Source organism: Eleutherodactylus coqui, chromosome 4, assembly GCF_035609145.1.
Source record: "Eleutherodactylus coqui strain aEleCoq1 chromosome 4, aEleCoq1.hap1, whole genome shotgun sequence".
Classification (NCBI taxonomy): Eukaryota; Metazoa; Chordata; class Amphibia; order Anura; family Eleutherodactylidae; genus Eleutherodactylus; species Eleutherodactylus coqui.
The window spans coordinates 268,204,215-268,222,019 of record NC_089840.1 but is presented as its reverse complement, the minus strand read 5'-3'; the positions used below and the strand labels follow the sequence as shown (position 1 = coordinate 268,222,019).

The 17,805-nt window shown below is 47.0% G+C and overlaps 1 protein-coding gene across 1 annotated transcript in view; it reads right to left on the bottom strand.

Annotated features, from left to right (window-relative positions):
• The window catches only part of LOC136626337 (alpha-2-macroglobulin-like), a 79,034-nt gene that overhangs the window by 56,668 nt on the left and 4,561 nt on the right, over window positions 1-17,805 (bottom strand). The window contains exons 4-6 of the mRNA XM_066601311.1: window positions 15,922-16,048; window positions 11,550-11,661; window positions 8,920-9,035 (exon numbers count right to left, since the gene is read on the bottom strand). Coding sequence (XP_066457408.1) covers window positions 8,920-9,035; window positions 11,550-11,592 — 159 coding nt within the window. The 5' untranslated portion in view covers window positions 11,593-11,661; window positions 15,922-16,048. The remainder of the gene's footprint in view (window positions 1-8,919; window positions 9,036-11,549; window positions 11,662-15,921; window positions 16,049-17,805) is intronic.

Sequence of the window (17,805 nt, the reverse complement as noted above, 5' to 3'; positions counted from 1 at the left end):
CACAGGAGATGTGAGAGCTGTGAGTGTTACAGCACAGGAGATGTGAGAGCTGTGAGTGTTACAGCACAGGGGATGTGAGAGCTGTGAGTGTTACAGCACAGGAGATGTGAGAGCTGTGAGTGTTACAGCACAGGAGATGTGAGAGCTGTGAGTGTTACAGCACAGGAGATGTGAGAGCTGTGAGTGTTACAGCACAGGGGATGTGAGAGCTGTGAGTGTTACAGCACAAGAGATGTGAGAGCCGTGAGGGTTACAGCACAGGAGATGTGAGAGCTGTGAGTGTGACAGCACAGGAGATGTGAGAGCTGTGAGTGTGACAGCACAGGAGATGTGAGAGCTGTGAGTGTGACAGCACAGGAGATGTGAGAGCTGTGAGTGTGACAGCACAGGAGATGTGAGAGCTGTGAGTGTGACAGCACAGGAGATGTGAGAGCTGTGAGTGTGACAGCACAGGAGATGTGAGAGCTGTGAGTGTGACAGCACAGGAGATGTGAGAGCTGTGAGTGTTACAGCACAAGAGATGTGAGAGCTGTGAGTGAAACTGCTGACGTAAGGGAAGAGAAAGCTACCCAGTGACTGGGAAAAGTATATACTTTGGGGGGATGTATATAGTGTTTGTGGTGAGATATACTATGTGGGGAGGGAGATTGCATACTGTGTACGAGGAATTGAATGTTAAGGACATGTATTCAGGGGGACGTATGCTGACTGGGGTAATGTATACTTCGTAAGGGGCAAGATTATATATTGTGTATGTATAAGGGTAGAACAGCACCTATGGATGGAAGTAAGGTGAAAAAAAGGAAGAGGACATACCTGGCGCAAACGAGGAGGTCCCTGGTGGGAGCTGGCCCGCTAGCCCTTGAAGTCCCGGCAGATTCTATAATGAATACCCCTACGTCACACCGGGCATCCGTGAGCTCGGAGAGCAGCAAGAGGAACCCCACGTTCAAAGAAGATGGGTAGAATACATAATGGTTAGAGATGAGCGAACGTACTCGTCCGAGTATTAGCGTGTTCGAGATGCTCGTTACTCGAGACGAGTACCACGCGATGTTCGGGTTACTTTCACTTTCATCTCTGAGACGTTAGCGCGCTTTTCTGGCCAATTGAAAGACAGGGAAGGCATTACAACTTCCCCCTGCGACGTTCAAGCCCTATACCACCCCCCTGCAGTGAGTGGCTGGCGAGATCAGGTGTCACCCGAGTATAAAAATCGGCCCCTCCCGCGGCTCGCCACAGATGCGTTCTGACATAGCTGAGGGAAAGTGCTATCGTGTTGGAGCTGCTATAGGGAGAGTGTTAGGAGTATTTTAGGCTTCAAGAACCCCAACGGTCCTTCTTAGGGCCACATCTAACCGTGTGCAGTACTGTGGAGGCTGCTTTTTGCAGTGGTGCACATTTTTTTTTTTGGTATATCGGCCGTGCAGAGCATTGCGCCCTGCAGTAATACTCCAGGGACAGAAGTGCTTAGGCAGGGAGAGCGTTAGGAGTATTTTAGGCTTCAAGAACCCCAACGGTCCTTCTTAGGGCCACATCTAACCGTGTGCAGTACTGTGGAGGCTGCTTTTTGCAGTGTTGCACTTTTTTTTTTTTTTGGTATATCGGCCGTGCAGAGCATTGCGCCCTGCAGTAATACTCCAGGCACAGAAGTGGTGGTTAGGCAGGGACAGAAGACATATTAATATTATTGATTGAATATAGGCAGTGGGCCTTTGCTAAAAAAATTTGGGCAAAAAATATATTTGGCCTGCCTGTCACTGTGCTCAGTGTTCTGGGTCTGTGTGTGCTGGGTGTAGTAGTTCTACAAAATCATACGCAGTCAGCTAAGTGTTACAGCAGGCTTGCGCCAAATTATTTCCTGGCTCTGTCTGGGCTCTGAAATCACCGCTGTGTTGCAGTTGACAGTGCAACACTCTGCAGTTCTGTGACATAGTCCAGGGACAGAAGTGTGGAGGCAGGGACAGAAGACATATTATTGATTGAATATAGGCAGTGTGCCTTTTCTAAAAAATATTGGGCAAAAAATCTATTTGGCCTGTCTGTGACTGTGCTCAGTGTTCTGGGTCTATCTGTGCTGGGTGAAGTAGTTCTACAAAATCATACGCAGCCAGCTAAGTGTTACAGCAGGCATGCGCCAAATTATTTCCTGGCTTTCCGTAAGCGAAGTCAGCCTCCAACCACAGGCCAATAAGCGGCACATTTAATTACAGCGTACTGTTTCTGCATTACTGGTAATACAGCATGCTGAGGGGTAGAGGTAGGCCTAGAGGACGTGGACGCGGCCGAGGACGCGGAGGCCCAAGTCAGGGTGTGGGCACAGGCCGAGCTCCTGATCCAGGTGTATCGCAGCCGACTGCTGCAGGATTAGGAGTGAGGCACGTTTCTGGCGTCCCCACATTCATCGCACAATTAATGGGTCCACGCGGTAGACCTTTATTAGAAAATGAGCAGTGTGAGCAGGTCCTGTCGTGGATGGCAGAAAGTGCTTCCAGCAATCTACCGTCCACCCACAGTTCTGCGCCGTCCACTGCTGCAACTCAGAATCCTCTGGCTGCTGCTCCTACTTCCTCCCAGCCTCCTCACTCCATGAAAATGAGACATTCTGAGGAGCGGGCAGACTCCCAGGAACTGTTCTCGGGCCCCTGCTCAGATTGGGCAGCAGTGGTTCCTCTCCCACCAGAGGAGTTTATCGTGACTGATGCCCAACCATTGGAAAGTTCCCGGGGTCCGGGGGATGAGGCTGGGGACTTCCGGCAACTGTCTCAAGACCTTTCAGTGGGTGAGGAGGCTGATGACGATGAGACACAGTTGTCTATCAGTGAGGTAGTAGTAAGGCCAGTAAGTCCGAGGGAGGAGCGCACAGAGGATTCAGAGGAAGAGCAGCAGGACAATGAGGTGACTGACCCCACCTGGTTTGCTACACCTACTGAGGACAGGTCTTCAGAGGGGGAGGCAAGGGCAGCAGCAGGGCAGGTTGCAAGAGGCAGTGCGGTGTCCAGGGGTAGAGGCAGGGCCAGACCGAATAATCCACCAACTGTTTCCCAAAGCGCCCCCTCGCGCCATGCCACCCTGCAGAGGCCGAGGTGCTCAAAGGTCTGGCAGTTTTTCACTGAGAGTGCAGACGACCGACGAACAGTGGTGTGCAACCTTTGTCGCGCCAAGATCAGCCGGGGAGCCACCACCACCAGCCTCACCACCACCAGCATGCGCAAACATATGATGGCCAAGCACCCCACAAGGTGGGACGAAGGCCGTTCACCGCCTCTGGTTTGCACCGCTGCCTCTCCCCCTGTGCCCCAACCTGCCACTGAGATCCAACCCCGCTCTGAGGACACAGGCACTACCGTCTCCTGGCCTGCACCCACACCCTCACCTCCGCTGTCCTCGGCCCCATCCAGCAATGTCTGTCAGCGCAGCGTCCAGCCGTCGCTAGCGCAAGTGTTTGAGCGCAAGCGCAAGTACGCCGCCACGCACCCGCACGCTCAAGCGTTAAACGTGCACGTAGCCAAATTTATCAGCCTGGAGATGCTGCCGTATAGGGTTGTGGAAACGGAGTCCTTCAAAAGTATGATGGCGGCGGCGGCCCCGCGCTACTCAGTTCCCAGTCGCCACTATTTTTCCCGATGTGCCGTCCCAGCCCTGCACGACCACGTCTCCCGCAACATTGTACACGCCCTCACCAACGCGGTTACTGCCAAGGTCCACTTAACAACAGACACGTGGACAAGCACAGGCGGGCAGGGCCACTATATCTCCCTGACGGCACATTGGGTGAATTTAGTGGAGGCTGGGACAGAGTCAGAGCCTGGGACCGCTCACGTCCTACCCACCCCCAGAATTGCGAGCCCCAGCTCGGTGGTGGTATCTGCGGCGGTGTATGCTTCCTCCACTAAAGCACCCTCCTCCTCCTCCTCCTCCAACGCAACCTCTGTCTCGCAATCAAGATGTGTCAGCAGCAGCAGCACGTCGCCAGCAGTCGGTGTCGCGCGGCGTGGCAGCACAGCGGTGGGCAAGCGTCAGCAGGCCGTGCTGAAACTACTCAGCTTAGGAGTTAAGAGGCACACGGCCCACGAACTGCTGCAGGGTCTGACAGAGCAGACCGACCGCTGGCTTGCGCCACTGAGCCTCCAACCGGGCATGGTCGTGTGTGACAACGGCCGTAACCTGGTGGCGGCTCTGCAGCTCGGCAGCCTCACGCACGTGCCATGCCTGGCCTACGTCTTTAATTTGGTGGTTCAGCGCTTTCTGAAAAGCTACCCACGCTTGTCAGACCTGCTCGTAAAGGTGCGCCGGCTCTGCGCACATTTCCGCAAGTCCCACACGGACGCTGACACCCTGCGCACCCTGCAACATCGGTTTAATCTGCCAGTGCACCGACTGCTGTGCGACGTGCCCACACGGTGGAACTCTACGCTCCACATGTTGGCCAGGCTCTATGAGCATCGTAGAGCTATAGTGGAATACCAACTCCAACATGGGCGGCGCAGTGGGAGTCAGCCTCCTCAATTCTTTTCAGAAGAGTGGGCCTGGTTGGCAGACATCTGCCAGGTCCTTGGAAAGTTTGAGGAGTCTACCCAGGTGGTGAGCGGCGATGCTGCAATTATTAGCGTCACCATTCCTCTGCTATGCCTCTTGAGAAGTTCCCTGCAAAGCATAAAGGCAGACGCTTTGCGCTCGGAAACAGAGCCGGGGGAAGACAGTATGTCACTGGATAGTCAGAGCACCCTCCTGTCTATATCTCAGCGCGGTGAGGAGGAGGAGCATGAGGAGGATGAGGAGGAGGGGGAAGAGACAGCTTTGCCCACTGCTGAGGGTACACATGCTGCTTGCCTGTCATCTTTTCAGCATGTATGGCCTGAGGAGGAGGAGGATCCTGAAAGTGATCTTCCTAGTGAGGACAGCCATGTGTTGCGTACAGGTACCCTGGCACACATGGCTGACTTCATGTTAGGATGCCTTTCTCGTGACCCTCGCGTTACACGCATTCTGGCCACTACGGATTACTGGGTGTACACACTGCTTGACCCACAGTATAAGGAGAACCTTTTCACTCTCATACCCGAAGAGGAAAGGGGTTCGAGAGTGTTGCTATACCACAGGACCCTGGCGGACAAACTGATGGTGAAATTCCCATACGACAGCGCTAGTGGCCGAAGGCACAGTTCCGAGGGCCAGGTAGCAGGGGAGGCGCGGAGATCAGGCAGCATGTACAGCACAGGCAGGGCAACACTCTTTAAGGCCCTTGACAGCTTTATGGCTCCCCAGCAAGACTGTGTCACCGCTCCCCAGTCACGGCTGAGTCGGCGGGAGCACTGTAAAAGGATGGTCAGGGAGTACGTAGCCGATCGCACGACCGTCCTCCGTGACGCCTCTGCCCCCTACAACTACTGGGTGTTGAAGCTGGACACGTGGCCTGAACTCGCGCTGTATGCCCTGGAGGTGCTTGCTTGTCCTGCGGCTAGCGTCTTGTCAGAGAGGGTGTTTAGTGCGGCTGGGGGAATCATCACAGATAAGCGTACCCGTCTGTCAACCGACAGGCTAACACTCATCAAGATGAACAAAGCCTGGATTTCCCCAGACTTCTCTTCTCCACCAGCGGACAGCAGCGAAACCTAAGCAATACGTAGGCTGCACCCGCGGATGGAAGCATCGTTCTCTATCCCCATCAAAAACGGGGACCTTTTTGATTCATCAATCTCTGTATAATATTCCTCCTCCTCCTCCTCCTGCTCCTCCTCCTGAAACCTCACATAATCACGCCGAACGGGCAATTTTTCTTAGGCCCACAAGGCTCAGTCATATAATTTTTCTAAACAATTTTTATACGTTTCAATGCTCATTAAAGCGTTGAAACTTTCACCTCAACCAATTTTTATTTTTACTGGGCTGCCTCCTGGCCTAGTTACCAATTAAGCCACATTAACCAAAGCGATTAATGGGTTTCACCTGCCCTCTTGGTTGGGCATGGGCAATTTTTCTCAGGTACATTAGTACTGTTGGTACACCAATTTTTGGGGGCCCTCGCCTACAGTGTAATCCAATTAATTTTTTGCCCACCTGCATTACAGCTGACGTAACATCAGCTGTGTTGGGCACTGCAATGGGATATATTTATGTACCGCCGGTGGGTTCCAGGGAGGCACCCATGCTGTGGGTCCACAGGGAGTTGTAACTGCATGTGTCCACTTCTAAAGAACCCCAGTCTGACTGGGGCATGCAGTGTGGGCCGAAGCCCACCTGCATTAAACATGACATTCTTACCTCAGCTGTGATGGGCAATGCAATGGGATATATTTATGTACCGCCGGTGGCTTCCTGGCACCCACCCATGCTGTGGGTGCACACGGAATTCCCATTGCGGAGTTGTACCTGGCTGTGACTATTTATAAAAAAAACGCGGTCTGACTGGGGCATGCAGACACCTTGACAGAATGAATAGTGTGTGGCACATAGGTTCCCCATTGCTATGCCCACGTGTGCAGCTCCTGATGGAGGTGGCACAGGATTGGATTTCTCATTGCTTCTGTACAGCATTGTGGACTATCGCCCCGCCCCTTTTAAAGAGGGTCGCTGCCTAGCCATGCCAACCCTCTGCAGTGTGTGCCTGCGGTTCCTCCTCATGGCAGACGCACTTATAAATAGACTTGAGGGTGGCGTGGCATGAGTGCAGCTGAAGGCTGGGCAGGGACAGTTTGGTGTGCGCTGTGGACACTGGGTCGTGGGGGGGGGGGGTTGGGCAGCATGTAACCCAGGAGAAGTGGCAGCGGAGTGTCATGCAGGCAGTGATTGTGCTTTGTTGGAGGTAGTGTGGTGCTTAGCTAAGGTATGCATTGCTAATGAGGGCTTTTCAGAAGTAAAAGTTGTTGGGGGGGCCCCACTCGTGCCGCTAGTAACGAGCACCCGAGCATTTTGGTGCTCGCTCATCTCTAATAATGGTCAAAAATAAGAAAAAAGTCTCGTAAAGATAATGATATGTGGACGAACCCCTTCCTAACGACCCAGTAGTCCAAAAGGGAGCAATGCCCAGAAAGTCCACAGGGGATATTTTCAAACGTGGCTTTAGTATTCAGGAAAACATCAATCTCATGCAACGTGGTTTAGAGCACACAGGCGCCCTTTTCAAGATGTTCACTGTATGTGGGGGAGATACACTGCATGGGGAGGAGTATATACAGTGGGAGTAAATATATACTGTGTATGAGTGGGTATATATTGTGGGGGAATGTATACTGCATTGGAGGATAGATGCACTGTGTGTGGTAGTATATACTGGGGCGGGAGATATACTGTAGCAGGGAATGATGTAACATTGGGAGGGTGTAAGTCTCAGCCTCTGTAGCACCGTTGTGGTGGCACCATGGGCAGTGCACACCACTCACTGCCTGCCCGCTGTTGACTCCCAGGGTGCTACACTTCAGCCTCATAGTGCTAGGGCGAAAACACATGAGCGTGTTTTCCTCCTCTTATACAGCCATGATAATCACAGCCGTATAATGGGACAAAATAAAACCACTGATCTCTATAGGAGTTCAGTGGTTTCATTTTCCCTGCGGGGATTTCTCGGCTGGTGAATACATTATGCGGGGAGGATCGGGCAGCCGCTATCTTCCCGCCTCTTTTTTTAAACTCCTGCACTCTGGCGTGGATTTTTGAACTGCCGGAGAGGGAGAAAAAATCTCGCCCCTTCAGGCGCAGCTACAGAGCATAGTTGCACCCACGGCAGTGTGTTTTAGCCCTCAAATCGACAATTGCCGTATTTTTCAGACTATAAGATGCACACAAGATTAGCCAACAGAAAATAGGATAAAATTATTTCATACTAATTAAAATTTCTCTGGTGGTCTAATGAAGTGGAGGGCTTAAATTCAAGTGGACGTGGATAGCTGCAATAACCCTAATAGTAATCATCCTCCCACTTAGTGGCCCTATAGTAATGGCGCCCCCTGTAGTAACAGTGGCCCTCAAGTAGTAATAGTGGTCCCCAGCAGTCCTAGTAGTAATAGTGGCCCTCGATGGTCTCAGTAGTAATAGTGACCTCAGGAGTATCAGTAGTAATAACAGTCCCAAGTGGTCTCAGTAGTAGTAGTGTACTCCAGTGGTAATGGTGCCCCCAGTAGTAATAGTGGCTCCCAGTTGTCATAGTAGTAGTAGCGGCCTCCGATTGTAACAGTGCGGCCGGCGACCCCACCAGGAAATACCTTACTTTTCCTGCATAGCTTTGCTCCAGGTGCCACTGAGTATCACAATCTCAGACCTGTGATACTTTCACCCGGCGTCTGTCTTACTGCGCTTCCAGTACATGCAATGCAGACGCCGAGCGGACGTGTCAGAGACTAGAGCCTGTGATACGCAGCAGTACCCTGTCCAAAGCTATACAGGGAAGGTAAAGAATTTCATGGTGGGGTTGCTGGTCTTAATGATCAGTTACAGCAAACTTGAGCTGTAACTGATCATTAGGGAAGCAGTTAGTGCGGTCTGGCACTGTCGGACCCTTCTGACTTTGGAGCAAAAAACACGTAATTTTGATCAAGATTTTTTCTTGCTAAAAAGTGCGTCTTTCAGTCAGAAAGAGAAACAGTACTAATTGTTCCGTAATCGTACCCTAGGCAGCGGCCGAGTCTGTGTACCCCTTGTCCCAGGACAGGTCACAGTGTTTTCCAAGAGGATAGCTTTGTCTTATATTTAGTGTTAATATTTTTTTTCTATTTCATATCCCAAACTGTAACTCAGCAATCGTATTCACAAACTGGAACATCTTCCCCATTTGTTAGCATCGGCCAGAGAATAAGTCCATTAAAACCGGTCCAAGTCCTCTTACAGTCTATGTCCCTGTAGATTTCTCCAGAAGTACAACAGTATTCTACCTTCTTGGTGACATAATTCTGCTGTCCTGTGGGGACTTAACCACAAACTCACCTCGACATAATAGTGAATCCCCTTTTTGTAGTATGGCTGCATATATGGACGATTGAAAAGCGCCGTAACACTCTGGGTAGTAAGCATGAAGGTTTTTGATTCAGTCACTTGGAGTCCTACCACAGAGAAAAGAGAACATAAAGTTAATGTATGGCATGTATCAACCAAACTCATGGCTATAATGCCTATACCTATAATATAAAACCATAGAGAAGTCAGTACATAATATGCACAAAAAATGAGTTCCTTGGCGCTCTTGCAGACTATCCAATAGTAGTGTTCAAAAGACTCACATAAGCAAAAGTCCAATAGAGGCAAACCAACATGGCCTCCATATGGAACGCACATGCGTACCACCTTCAGCCCCGCATTGTGCTTGCACTGAGGCTCAGTCACAGATTGCGGGAGTGCGTCCTGACGTGGCACTACGTGTGGAAGACAAGGTTCCACTTCACTACAGCTGTACTGGATCCTATATTTGTGGCTTATGTGTGGAATGCTTATAATCTACACTTTTATTATAGCACAAATTAAAGGAATAAATGGCACTATTAATATTAGGGGGGGGGGCTCTATTATGTTCCATTTCAGTTATTTTTTCATCATTAAGTTTTTAATAGGGAGTAAATCCCTCTCTCAAAAGCCTTATGATGAATTCTATTGGCATTGACATTTTTAATGTGGCAATCCCATCTAATAAGCGACATGTTCGCGATATTTTGGGCTCCCAGATTTTCCTATACAGACCTATTCTAGAGGTTTTATGTATAACTTTGAAGGGTCCTTATTGTGCGTTTGTAAGAAATGGTGTGAAACGCTATGTTTCTTATATACATTGATAATATGCGATCTGTTGGTTTACACACATGCGGAGAGCGTTGACCGTTCTCCCCACATAGCGCAAGCCCCACGGACATTCTAGAAGAAGTATCACATAACTGATTCCACAGTTTAAAAATTGTTTAAGTCTAATAGGTTTTTTTTTTCTCTTCCTCTGTCCGGATTTCTTTTGTTTTCTGTATGGAGTTCACGGTATGGAGGGGGATGTCCTGTAAGTCAAATGATATGTATTTGTATATATTGTCTGTTGGCTTGCGATATATGTAAGCTGGAGAAAGACACCATCTTAGAGTACCGAAACACGTTGCAATCCTTTTTATTATTTATGACTTAATAAAAGAAGAGATAACTTAGCACTACCTTTGGCAATTATTGGTTTGCCTCTATTGGACTTTGCGTATGCAAGCCTTTTGAACACTACTATTGGATCGTCCTGCAAGAGCGCCAAGGAACTCATTTTTTGGGCATATTGTGTACTGAGTTCTCTATGGTTCTGTGTATAGCCACAGATAGCGAAATTAAAGAACTCTGCTATCTCCAATGCATATATGCACCCTTCATTCTTAGATGGACCAGACTTCCATTCTGGGACTAGTGGGTGTCCCAGTAGTCGGACCCTCACTGATTTGCAAGTTACAGGTATCCCTCTGTCCTGTGGCTTGGAGATAACTTCTACTGGTGGAATAAACCCTTTAAGTGGTGAATAGAAATATATCCGGTGGTGTAGGTAAGTGAAAAGAAACGTTAATGAAAGGTATTGATGATGATTTTTGCTTGCTTTGCTTTTAGCCTCGAAGGGTGGAGGAGGTAAACAGCTACTTTCCTGGAGGACTAGAGAAGAAGAGGGGATATTTCTTTCTCAGTGGTCTACAATAGTGTAGGAATGAATCTGTGCTTCACGGGTGGGCTAGAGTAATGTTGTAGAGGGGTTAATATTTTTCCCCAGTGGTCTACAGTATTGTAGGAGTTAATGGGTGCTTTAGTGTTGGTCTAGGGTAGTGAAGGGATTAGTGGCTGCTGACTTGGTGGTCTAGAGTATTGGAGGGGTTAGAGACTATTTCATTAGTGGTTGAGTATAGTTTAGGGGTCAATTGCTGCTTTTCTAGTGATTTAAGATAGTGAAGGTGGTTATTGGCTTCTTCCCTGGTGGTCTAGGGTAAAACTAGGGCTAATGAAGGGGACAAAATCTTTTTAGAAACTGATGACTTAAGTTTTAGTTTTCACAATTTTAAAACAGTATAAGGGTATGTTCCCATGCAGAGGAAAATGTTGCAGATTGTCCTCAATGGACAATCCGTACCAAATTCCACATCAAAAATGTAAGAATTCGCACCATTGGTGAGGATTCTGACGTGTATCCACAGCAGATTTCACCCTTTCAATTAAAAGGGTCCAAAACTGCATCAAAATCCACATCGATGGTGTGAATTTTGTTGGCTTTTTTTTATCTTGTTTTTGATGCGGAATTTGGTGTGGACAATCTGCACCATTTTACGCTATGTAGAAACATACCCTAGGAGCGCCAGATTACTGAATAGTTTAATGCAAGTTGACGGCTTATGTAGCTGTGCTTCCTCTTACTTTTGCAAAAAATGGCTACCAGACCCACATAGAAATTTCCATAAGATATCCAATATTTAAGAAAAACGTGCAGAAACCTTTTACTGTATTTTCTGAGATGCATCCAATATGGATGCAGATGTTCGGTACCTAAAACATTCTACTGTGGCAAGACATGGAAAATCGGCTTATGAATTTGGGGTCATGGTCCCTAAATACATCTTATTCACCTGAATCCGCGACAGTTACAGTTATTTGCAATGTAGGTCCCATATGTCGTCCAATTCCAAGCTCCAACGAATCAAGTTCAAGCTCTCCACTAAATGAACCATCGAAATCCAACTGCAAGGGAAAAGAGCAAATGTTAGGGTTACATATTGTACCCACAATCAGGAAGATGTGATACAAACTGGAAGTGCATCCAATAAGATCCGACACACATCTCTGCTCAATTATATAAGTATGCTCAAATGACACACAACACGTTAGATAACCTGGGGGCTTGGGCAGAAAAATGGCAAATGAAGTTCAATGTTGATAAATGTAAGGTTATGCACATGGGCAGCAAAAATGGATGTTACCAATATTCACTTAATGGGGCACTGCTAGGGAAAAGTGATATGGAAAAAGACCTGGGGGTACTAGTAGATTGTAGACTAAACTGGAGCAATCAATGCCAGTCAGCTGCTGCAAAGGCAAATAAAGTCTTGGGATGCATTAAAAGAGGTATAGGGGCGAAGGATGAGAACATTATCCTTCCATTATATAAGGCACTTGTCAGGCCTCACATGGAATACTGCGTACAATTCTGGTCACCGGTGCTCAGGAAAGATGTTACGGTATTGGATGGGGTTCAAAGAAGAGCGACTAAGCTAATACATGGAATCACGGGACTAGAATACCCAGAGAGGCATCAAAACTGGGATTATTTACTCTAGAAAAAAGAAGGGTAAGAGGCGACCAAATAACCATGTATAAGTACATGAGGGGACAATACAAGGATCTCTCCCATGATCTGTTTATACCCAGGACTACGATGGTAACAAGAGGGCATCTGCTACGTCTAGGAGAAAGCAGGTTTCATCACCAACATAGAAAGGGGTTCTTTACTGTTAGAGCAGTTAGACTGTGGAACTCTCTGCCTGACGATGTGGTGATGGCAAAATCCATAGAAGAGTTTAAAAGGGGACTTGATGTCTTTCTGGAGAGGAAGGATATTACAGGATATAAATCTAAGGTTATTTGTTAATCCGGGTATACAGGCAGGTAGGAACTATTAGGGGTTGATCCAGGGAACAGTCTGATTGCCATTAGAGAGTCGGGAAGGAATTTTTTCCCCAAAAGGGCTAATTGGCTTTTGCTCTTGGGTTTTTTTTGCCTTCCTCTGGATCAACAAAACAGGAGGCTAACAGGCTGGACATTGTCTTCATTCAGCCTTACGAACTATGTTACATTAGGAAAAGGGACTTGTTATTTGTATAGCACCAACTTATTCCGCAGCACTTTCAGGTAATTTATTACCCTCCACTGAGCTGGGTACTCATTTTACTGAAGGATGGAAGACTAAATCAACCGGCTATCCAAACCATGTGGGTTTGAACCTGCAACCTTCAGGTTGTGAGCGAGAGCTTGGGACTGCATACTGCTCTCTTAACACTCTGTGCCACACAAGCTTTTGTAACATAAGTTCATAAACTCACAAAACATTTAATGATCATGGTATAAAAACATGAATTAGCTCTCAGTGATTAAAATGCTGCAAAACCCAACTTTTCCATTTGCAGCATAGGAATTAAAAAGGTTCTTCAATTCTAAGTTATTGATGGTTTATTCTAAGGAAAGACCATCAATAGTAGCAGATCAGCAGGGATCTGAAACCCAGGAACACCTCCAATCAGCTCTCTACTCGACTGGTGCGCTCATGCAGTGAGCTGATTTCTGCAGGTAGCAGACAGCTGCATTCCCATTGCAGTGACCAGGTTTTGTATTGCAGGCAAAATTCCCATTGAAGTAAATGGGTGCAACACCAAGCCTGGCCACTGCAGTGCAAGCATAGCTATTTGCTTCCTGCAGAAATCAGCTCAGTGCATGAGTGCATTGGCCCATCAAACAGATGATCAGCAGGGATCCCAGGCGGCAAACTCCCCCCACGAAACTATCTATCCTAAGGCTAGGCTATCAATTATTTTCAACTCCTTTAAACAAACACCTTGTTAGGTCAGCTACCCATGTCTGCCCCCCACTTGCTATTTCAGACAGACACGGGCATCACTCTGTGCCTCCTGTATGAATGGACTCTTTGCTTTTACTTTCTATCAGTACAAAAGAATTAAACTCTCCTCAGTGCTCTCAGCCCAGCTGCCAGGTAAATGGTTATTACCTGCCTCTTTAGCTGAGCTGGGGATCCCTCCCTCTTGGCCTGAGTGTTGCTGTGTGTTAGTATCAGACACCCAGCATACATAGGTTGTCTGTCTCTGACTTTATCCTGTATGTTTGCAACATCGCATCAGTGAAAACATCGCAGATGGGAAAGAGACCATTGAAAATCATTGGTTTCATAATCTGCTGTTCTACTGACTATCGCATCAGGTGAAAATTGCATGAGCTTCTCACCTGTGTGAAACCACCCTTAGGCCTCCTTTACACTGGCGATCGCAACATCGCCGTGAGAAAATCATGTCTTTCTAAGCATCATTGCCATTTTCTCACAGTGCGAAAGTCAATAGGACTTAACAACTAGAGATGAGCGAGCACCAAAATGTTCGGGTGCTCGTTACTCGAGTCGAACTTTCAGTGATGCTCGAGAGTTCGTTTCGAGTAACGAACCCAATTGAAGTCAATGGGTGACTCGAGCATTTTTGTATATGACCGATGCTCGCTAAGGTTTTCATTTGTGAAAATCTGCAAAACCCAAGAAAGTGATGGAAACGACACAGAAACGGATAGGGCAGGTGAGGAGCTACATTTTGGGCTGCATCTCAAGCTCCCAGGTACCACTATTAAGCCACAATAGTGGCAAGAGTGAGACCCCCCCCCCCCACTGTCAGCATAAAGATCATTCTCCTCTGCCACAGCTGTAACAGCTGTGGCAGAGAAGAACGATGTTAGCCCATTGAACTCAATGGAGCCGGCAATACAGCCGGCTCCATTGAAAGCAATGGGCTGCCGGCGATCGCGGGATGAATTGTCGGGAAGGGCTTAAATATATAAGCCCTTCCCTGCAATTCATCCAGAAATGTGTAAAAATAAAAAAAATATATACTCACCTTGTCCCGGCAGAACGATGTTAGCCCATTGAATTCAATGGAGCCGGCAATACAGCCAGCTCCATTGAAAGCAATGGGCTGCCGGCGATCGCGGGATGAATTATCGGGAAGGGCTTAAATATATATATTATATGGTTTATCTTTCGGCGATGTGCGATTTTTTTTTTTTTTTATCTCCCATGTTTTCCTATGGAGCCTGTTCCTTATCGCATTGCAATGCAACAAACACTCTGGACACAGTTTGCTTAGAAATAAAGAGGCGGTATTATAACTAAGTGGGACTCATAGAATGGTAGAGTTAGAAGGGAACTTCAGGGTCATTGGTTCCAACCCCCCCCCCCTTCACCCTCTGCTCAGTGTAGGATCCACTAAATCATCCCAGACAGATGTCTGTCCAGCCTTTGTTTGAACACTTCCATTGAGGTAGAACTCACCACCTCCTGTGATAACCGGTTCCACTCATTGATCACCCTCACTGTCAGAAAGTTTTTTCTAATATCTAATCTGTGTCTCCTCCCTTTCAGTTTCAACCCATTGCTTCTAGTCTTTCCTTGTGCAGATGATAATAGGGCTGATCCCTATTCTCCACAGAGAAGACACCATAACTATTAGTAGGTGGGCCACAGAAAGGACACTATGACTAAGTGGGGCCACAGAATGGCCACTATAACTAATTGGAGCCACAGAGGGGGCACAATTATTAAGGGAGGCCATAGAAGGGACAGGGGTACTATAACTAAGGGGACCACATAGGGGGCACTATAATTTAGTGCTGACAGAGGGCACACGATTAGTAAGTGTGTCCATAGAAGGGGCAATACAACTAAGTGAGAAAATAGAATGGGTACTGTAACCAAGTGCAGCTACAGAGGGGCACTATTAGTACATAGGGCCATAAAAGGGGCACTAAAACTAAGTGGGGGCAATATAGGCAGGTGAGTCCAGGGAGGGCACACTAGTATTACGGGGAGCACTGAAAGGGAAAGTGAGGGTAGCAGCAGAATGGGGAGAATGTGTAGAGATGAAGTTGGAAAGTATATACTATTCATATAGCAGCAGTATATCCATCGGCCATGGCCTTAGCTGTCAATCCCTTAGTAGGACCGTCTCCTAAACTCATTAGTCCAGGGATTTCAATCAATACACTTTAGGTTCTACTAATTATATTCCCACAAACCTATATATGAATCTGCTTGCCTCATGCTCGTCTATCACATGTTGCATTGCCACCCTTACCTGTCAAGTCATAGGTAAGATTGTCACACATATGTAATCATGTATTTCTGTTCATTAGTCGTGATCATAAATCATTAGCATTATGATTAGCGGGACTTACTTCTCCATTGATAAGAATGCAGGGACCGGGCTTCCTGTTGCAGGCACTTATTTCCTTTGGGGAATAGTCATTTGGTTTGCACAGCTTACCGGTGACCTTCCCGGAGACCCCTTGGCCATGGGTGTATCTAGGAGAGAAGAAGTCACTTGTAGACGCGGTGTTGTCAGAGGATTCCATACTATTTAACTTCTAAACGACTTCACAGAGGGGGCAGTATAGAGTCAACTAGGAAATATAAGCCCAATTCACAGACGTGACTACCACTAAAAACTTATTTTATTAAATATATTAAAAGACATAAACTGGGCACTACAAAGACAACACACAGCAACCAGGTACCTCCAGACACAGATTCGTTATAGGAGGATAAGGACCTGGAGTTATTTGATACTTGATAAGCGATAAAAAAAAAAAAAATGTTTTATGATAACAAACAAAAACACTCTACCCAAGATGGATTCAAAAAAGCAAAGGATAATTCAATATAGGAGCCAAAAGAGCTGGTTTATTCTATGTGTAAACAAGGCAGGGTTACCGTTTGGACTCTCACTTGTGATGGAACACTATCACTATCAGTGATCAGGACTCAGGCTCCAACAATTGAGCGTCCTGAATTGTTATGGGTGTCGACAAGACAGGATCACCATCTAGGTATTCACTTATGATGATCAGTACTTGAGTAAGCCAGTACAAATACTCAGATCAGTACTTGAGTTGGTCAGTACTTATACTCTACGCGTTTCACCATTAATTTGTTGGATCATCAGGAGATACAGTACTTGAGTCATAGGTTCAAAGGTAGAGGGAATGAGAAATCCCCGAGAGAACATCAAACTGATATATAAAAAGCTGTATCTAAGATGAATACAGCAAAACTTGTGTAGTGATCAGGATAAATATCCTTATTATAGGAGAGTTCTATACTCTCAGTTAGGGCATTAAGGTAACTCTTAGGGTTGGGGGCCTGCCAAAAGGTACCTCTAAGCAAGGAAGCTTATCTTGTGTGCTAGCGGTTAATAGCTAGATGATATATGTAGGTACATAACGAGAGGTGTTTATTTCAAAGTATGCCCGTCAATACACGCACAGAGGTAGAGTAGAGCGTCCCCGAAAATATGGGGGGGCACTGCTCTCAAATATCTGAGCGCTAGAGAGATGGTATAATGCTTGTCATGCACAAGTAGGATACTCAAAGTAGTTAGCGTATCGAGTTAGAATTTAGGTCATCAATATGGGGATAAGGCATAAAATTATGTCCTGATCTCCTGACCCAATTAATTGCACTTAAGCAAACAAGAATAGCTAAAGTGCTAGATTCCAACCCAAAGTGCTCGCATTAGAGGTCATTGGTGTGGAGGTATGACATTAATATAAGTCAAACTCTCCTGACCTAATTGTAGAAGCACTTTTAGATGTCCAAATTGCTTGCATAGAGGTCATTAGTATGGAGGTATGACATTAGTATGAGTCAAACTCTCCTGACCTAGTTGTAGAAACACTTTTAGACGCTGTGCATGCTCTCAAGATAGACAAGCCATAAAGCTAGTTTCCTAGTAGATAGATTTCAGGCAAGCAACCCCAGCAAACCCCCCAGATATAGGGCTCAAGAGAGAGCAAAGAAAAAGGTATGACCCATCGCCTTGATGGTAGGCTAGCCTACCATCAAGGCGATGGGTCATACCTTTTTCTTTGCTCTCTCTTGAGCCCTATATCTGGGGGGTTTGCTGGGGTTGCTTGCCTGAAATCTATCTACTAGGAAACTAGCTTTATGGCTTGTCTATCTTGAGAGCATGCACAGCGTCTAAAAGTGTTTCTACAACTAGGTCAGGAGAGTTTGACTCATACTAATGTCATACCTCCATACTAATGACCTCTATGCAAGCA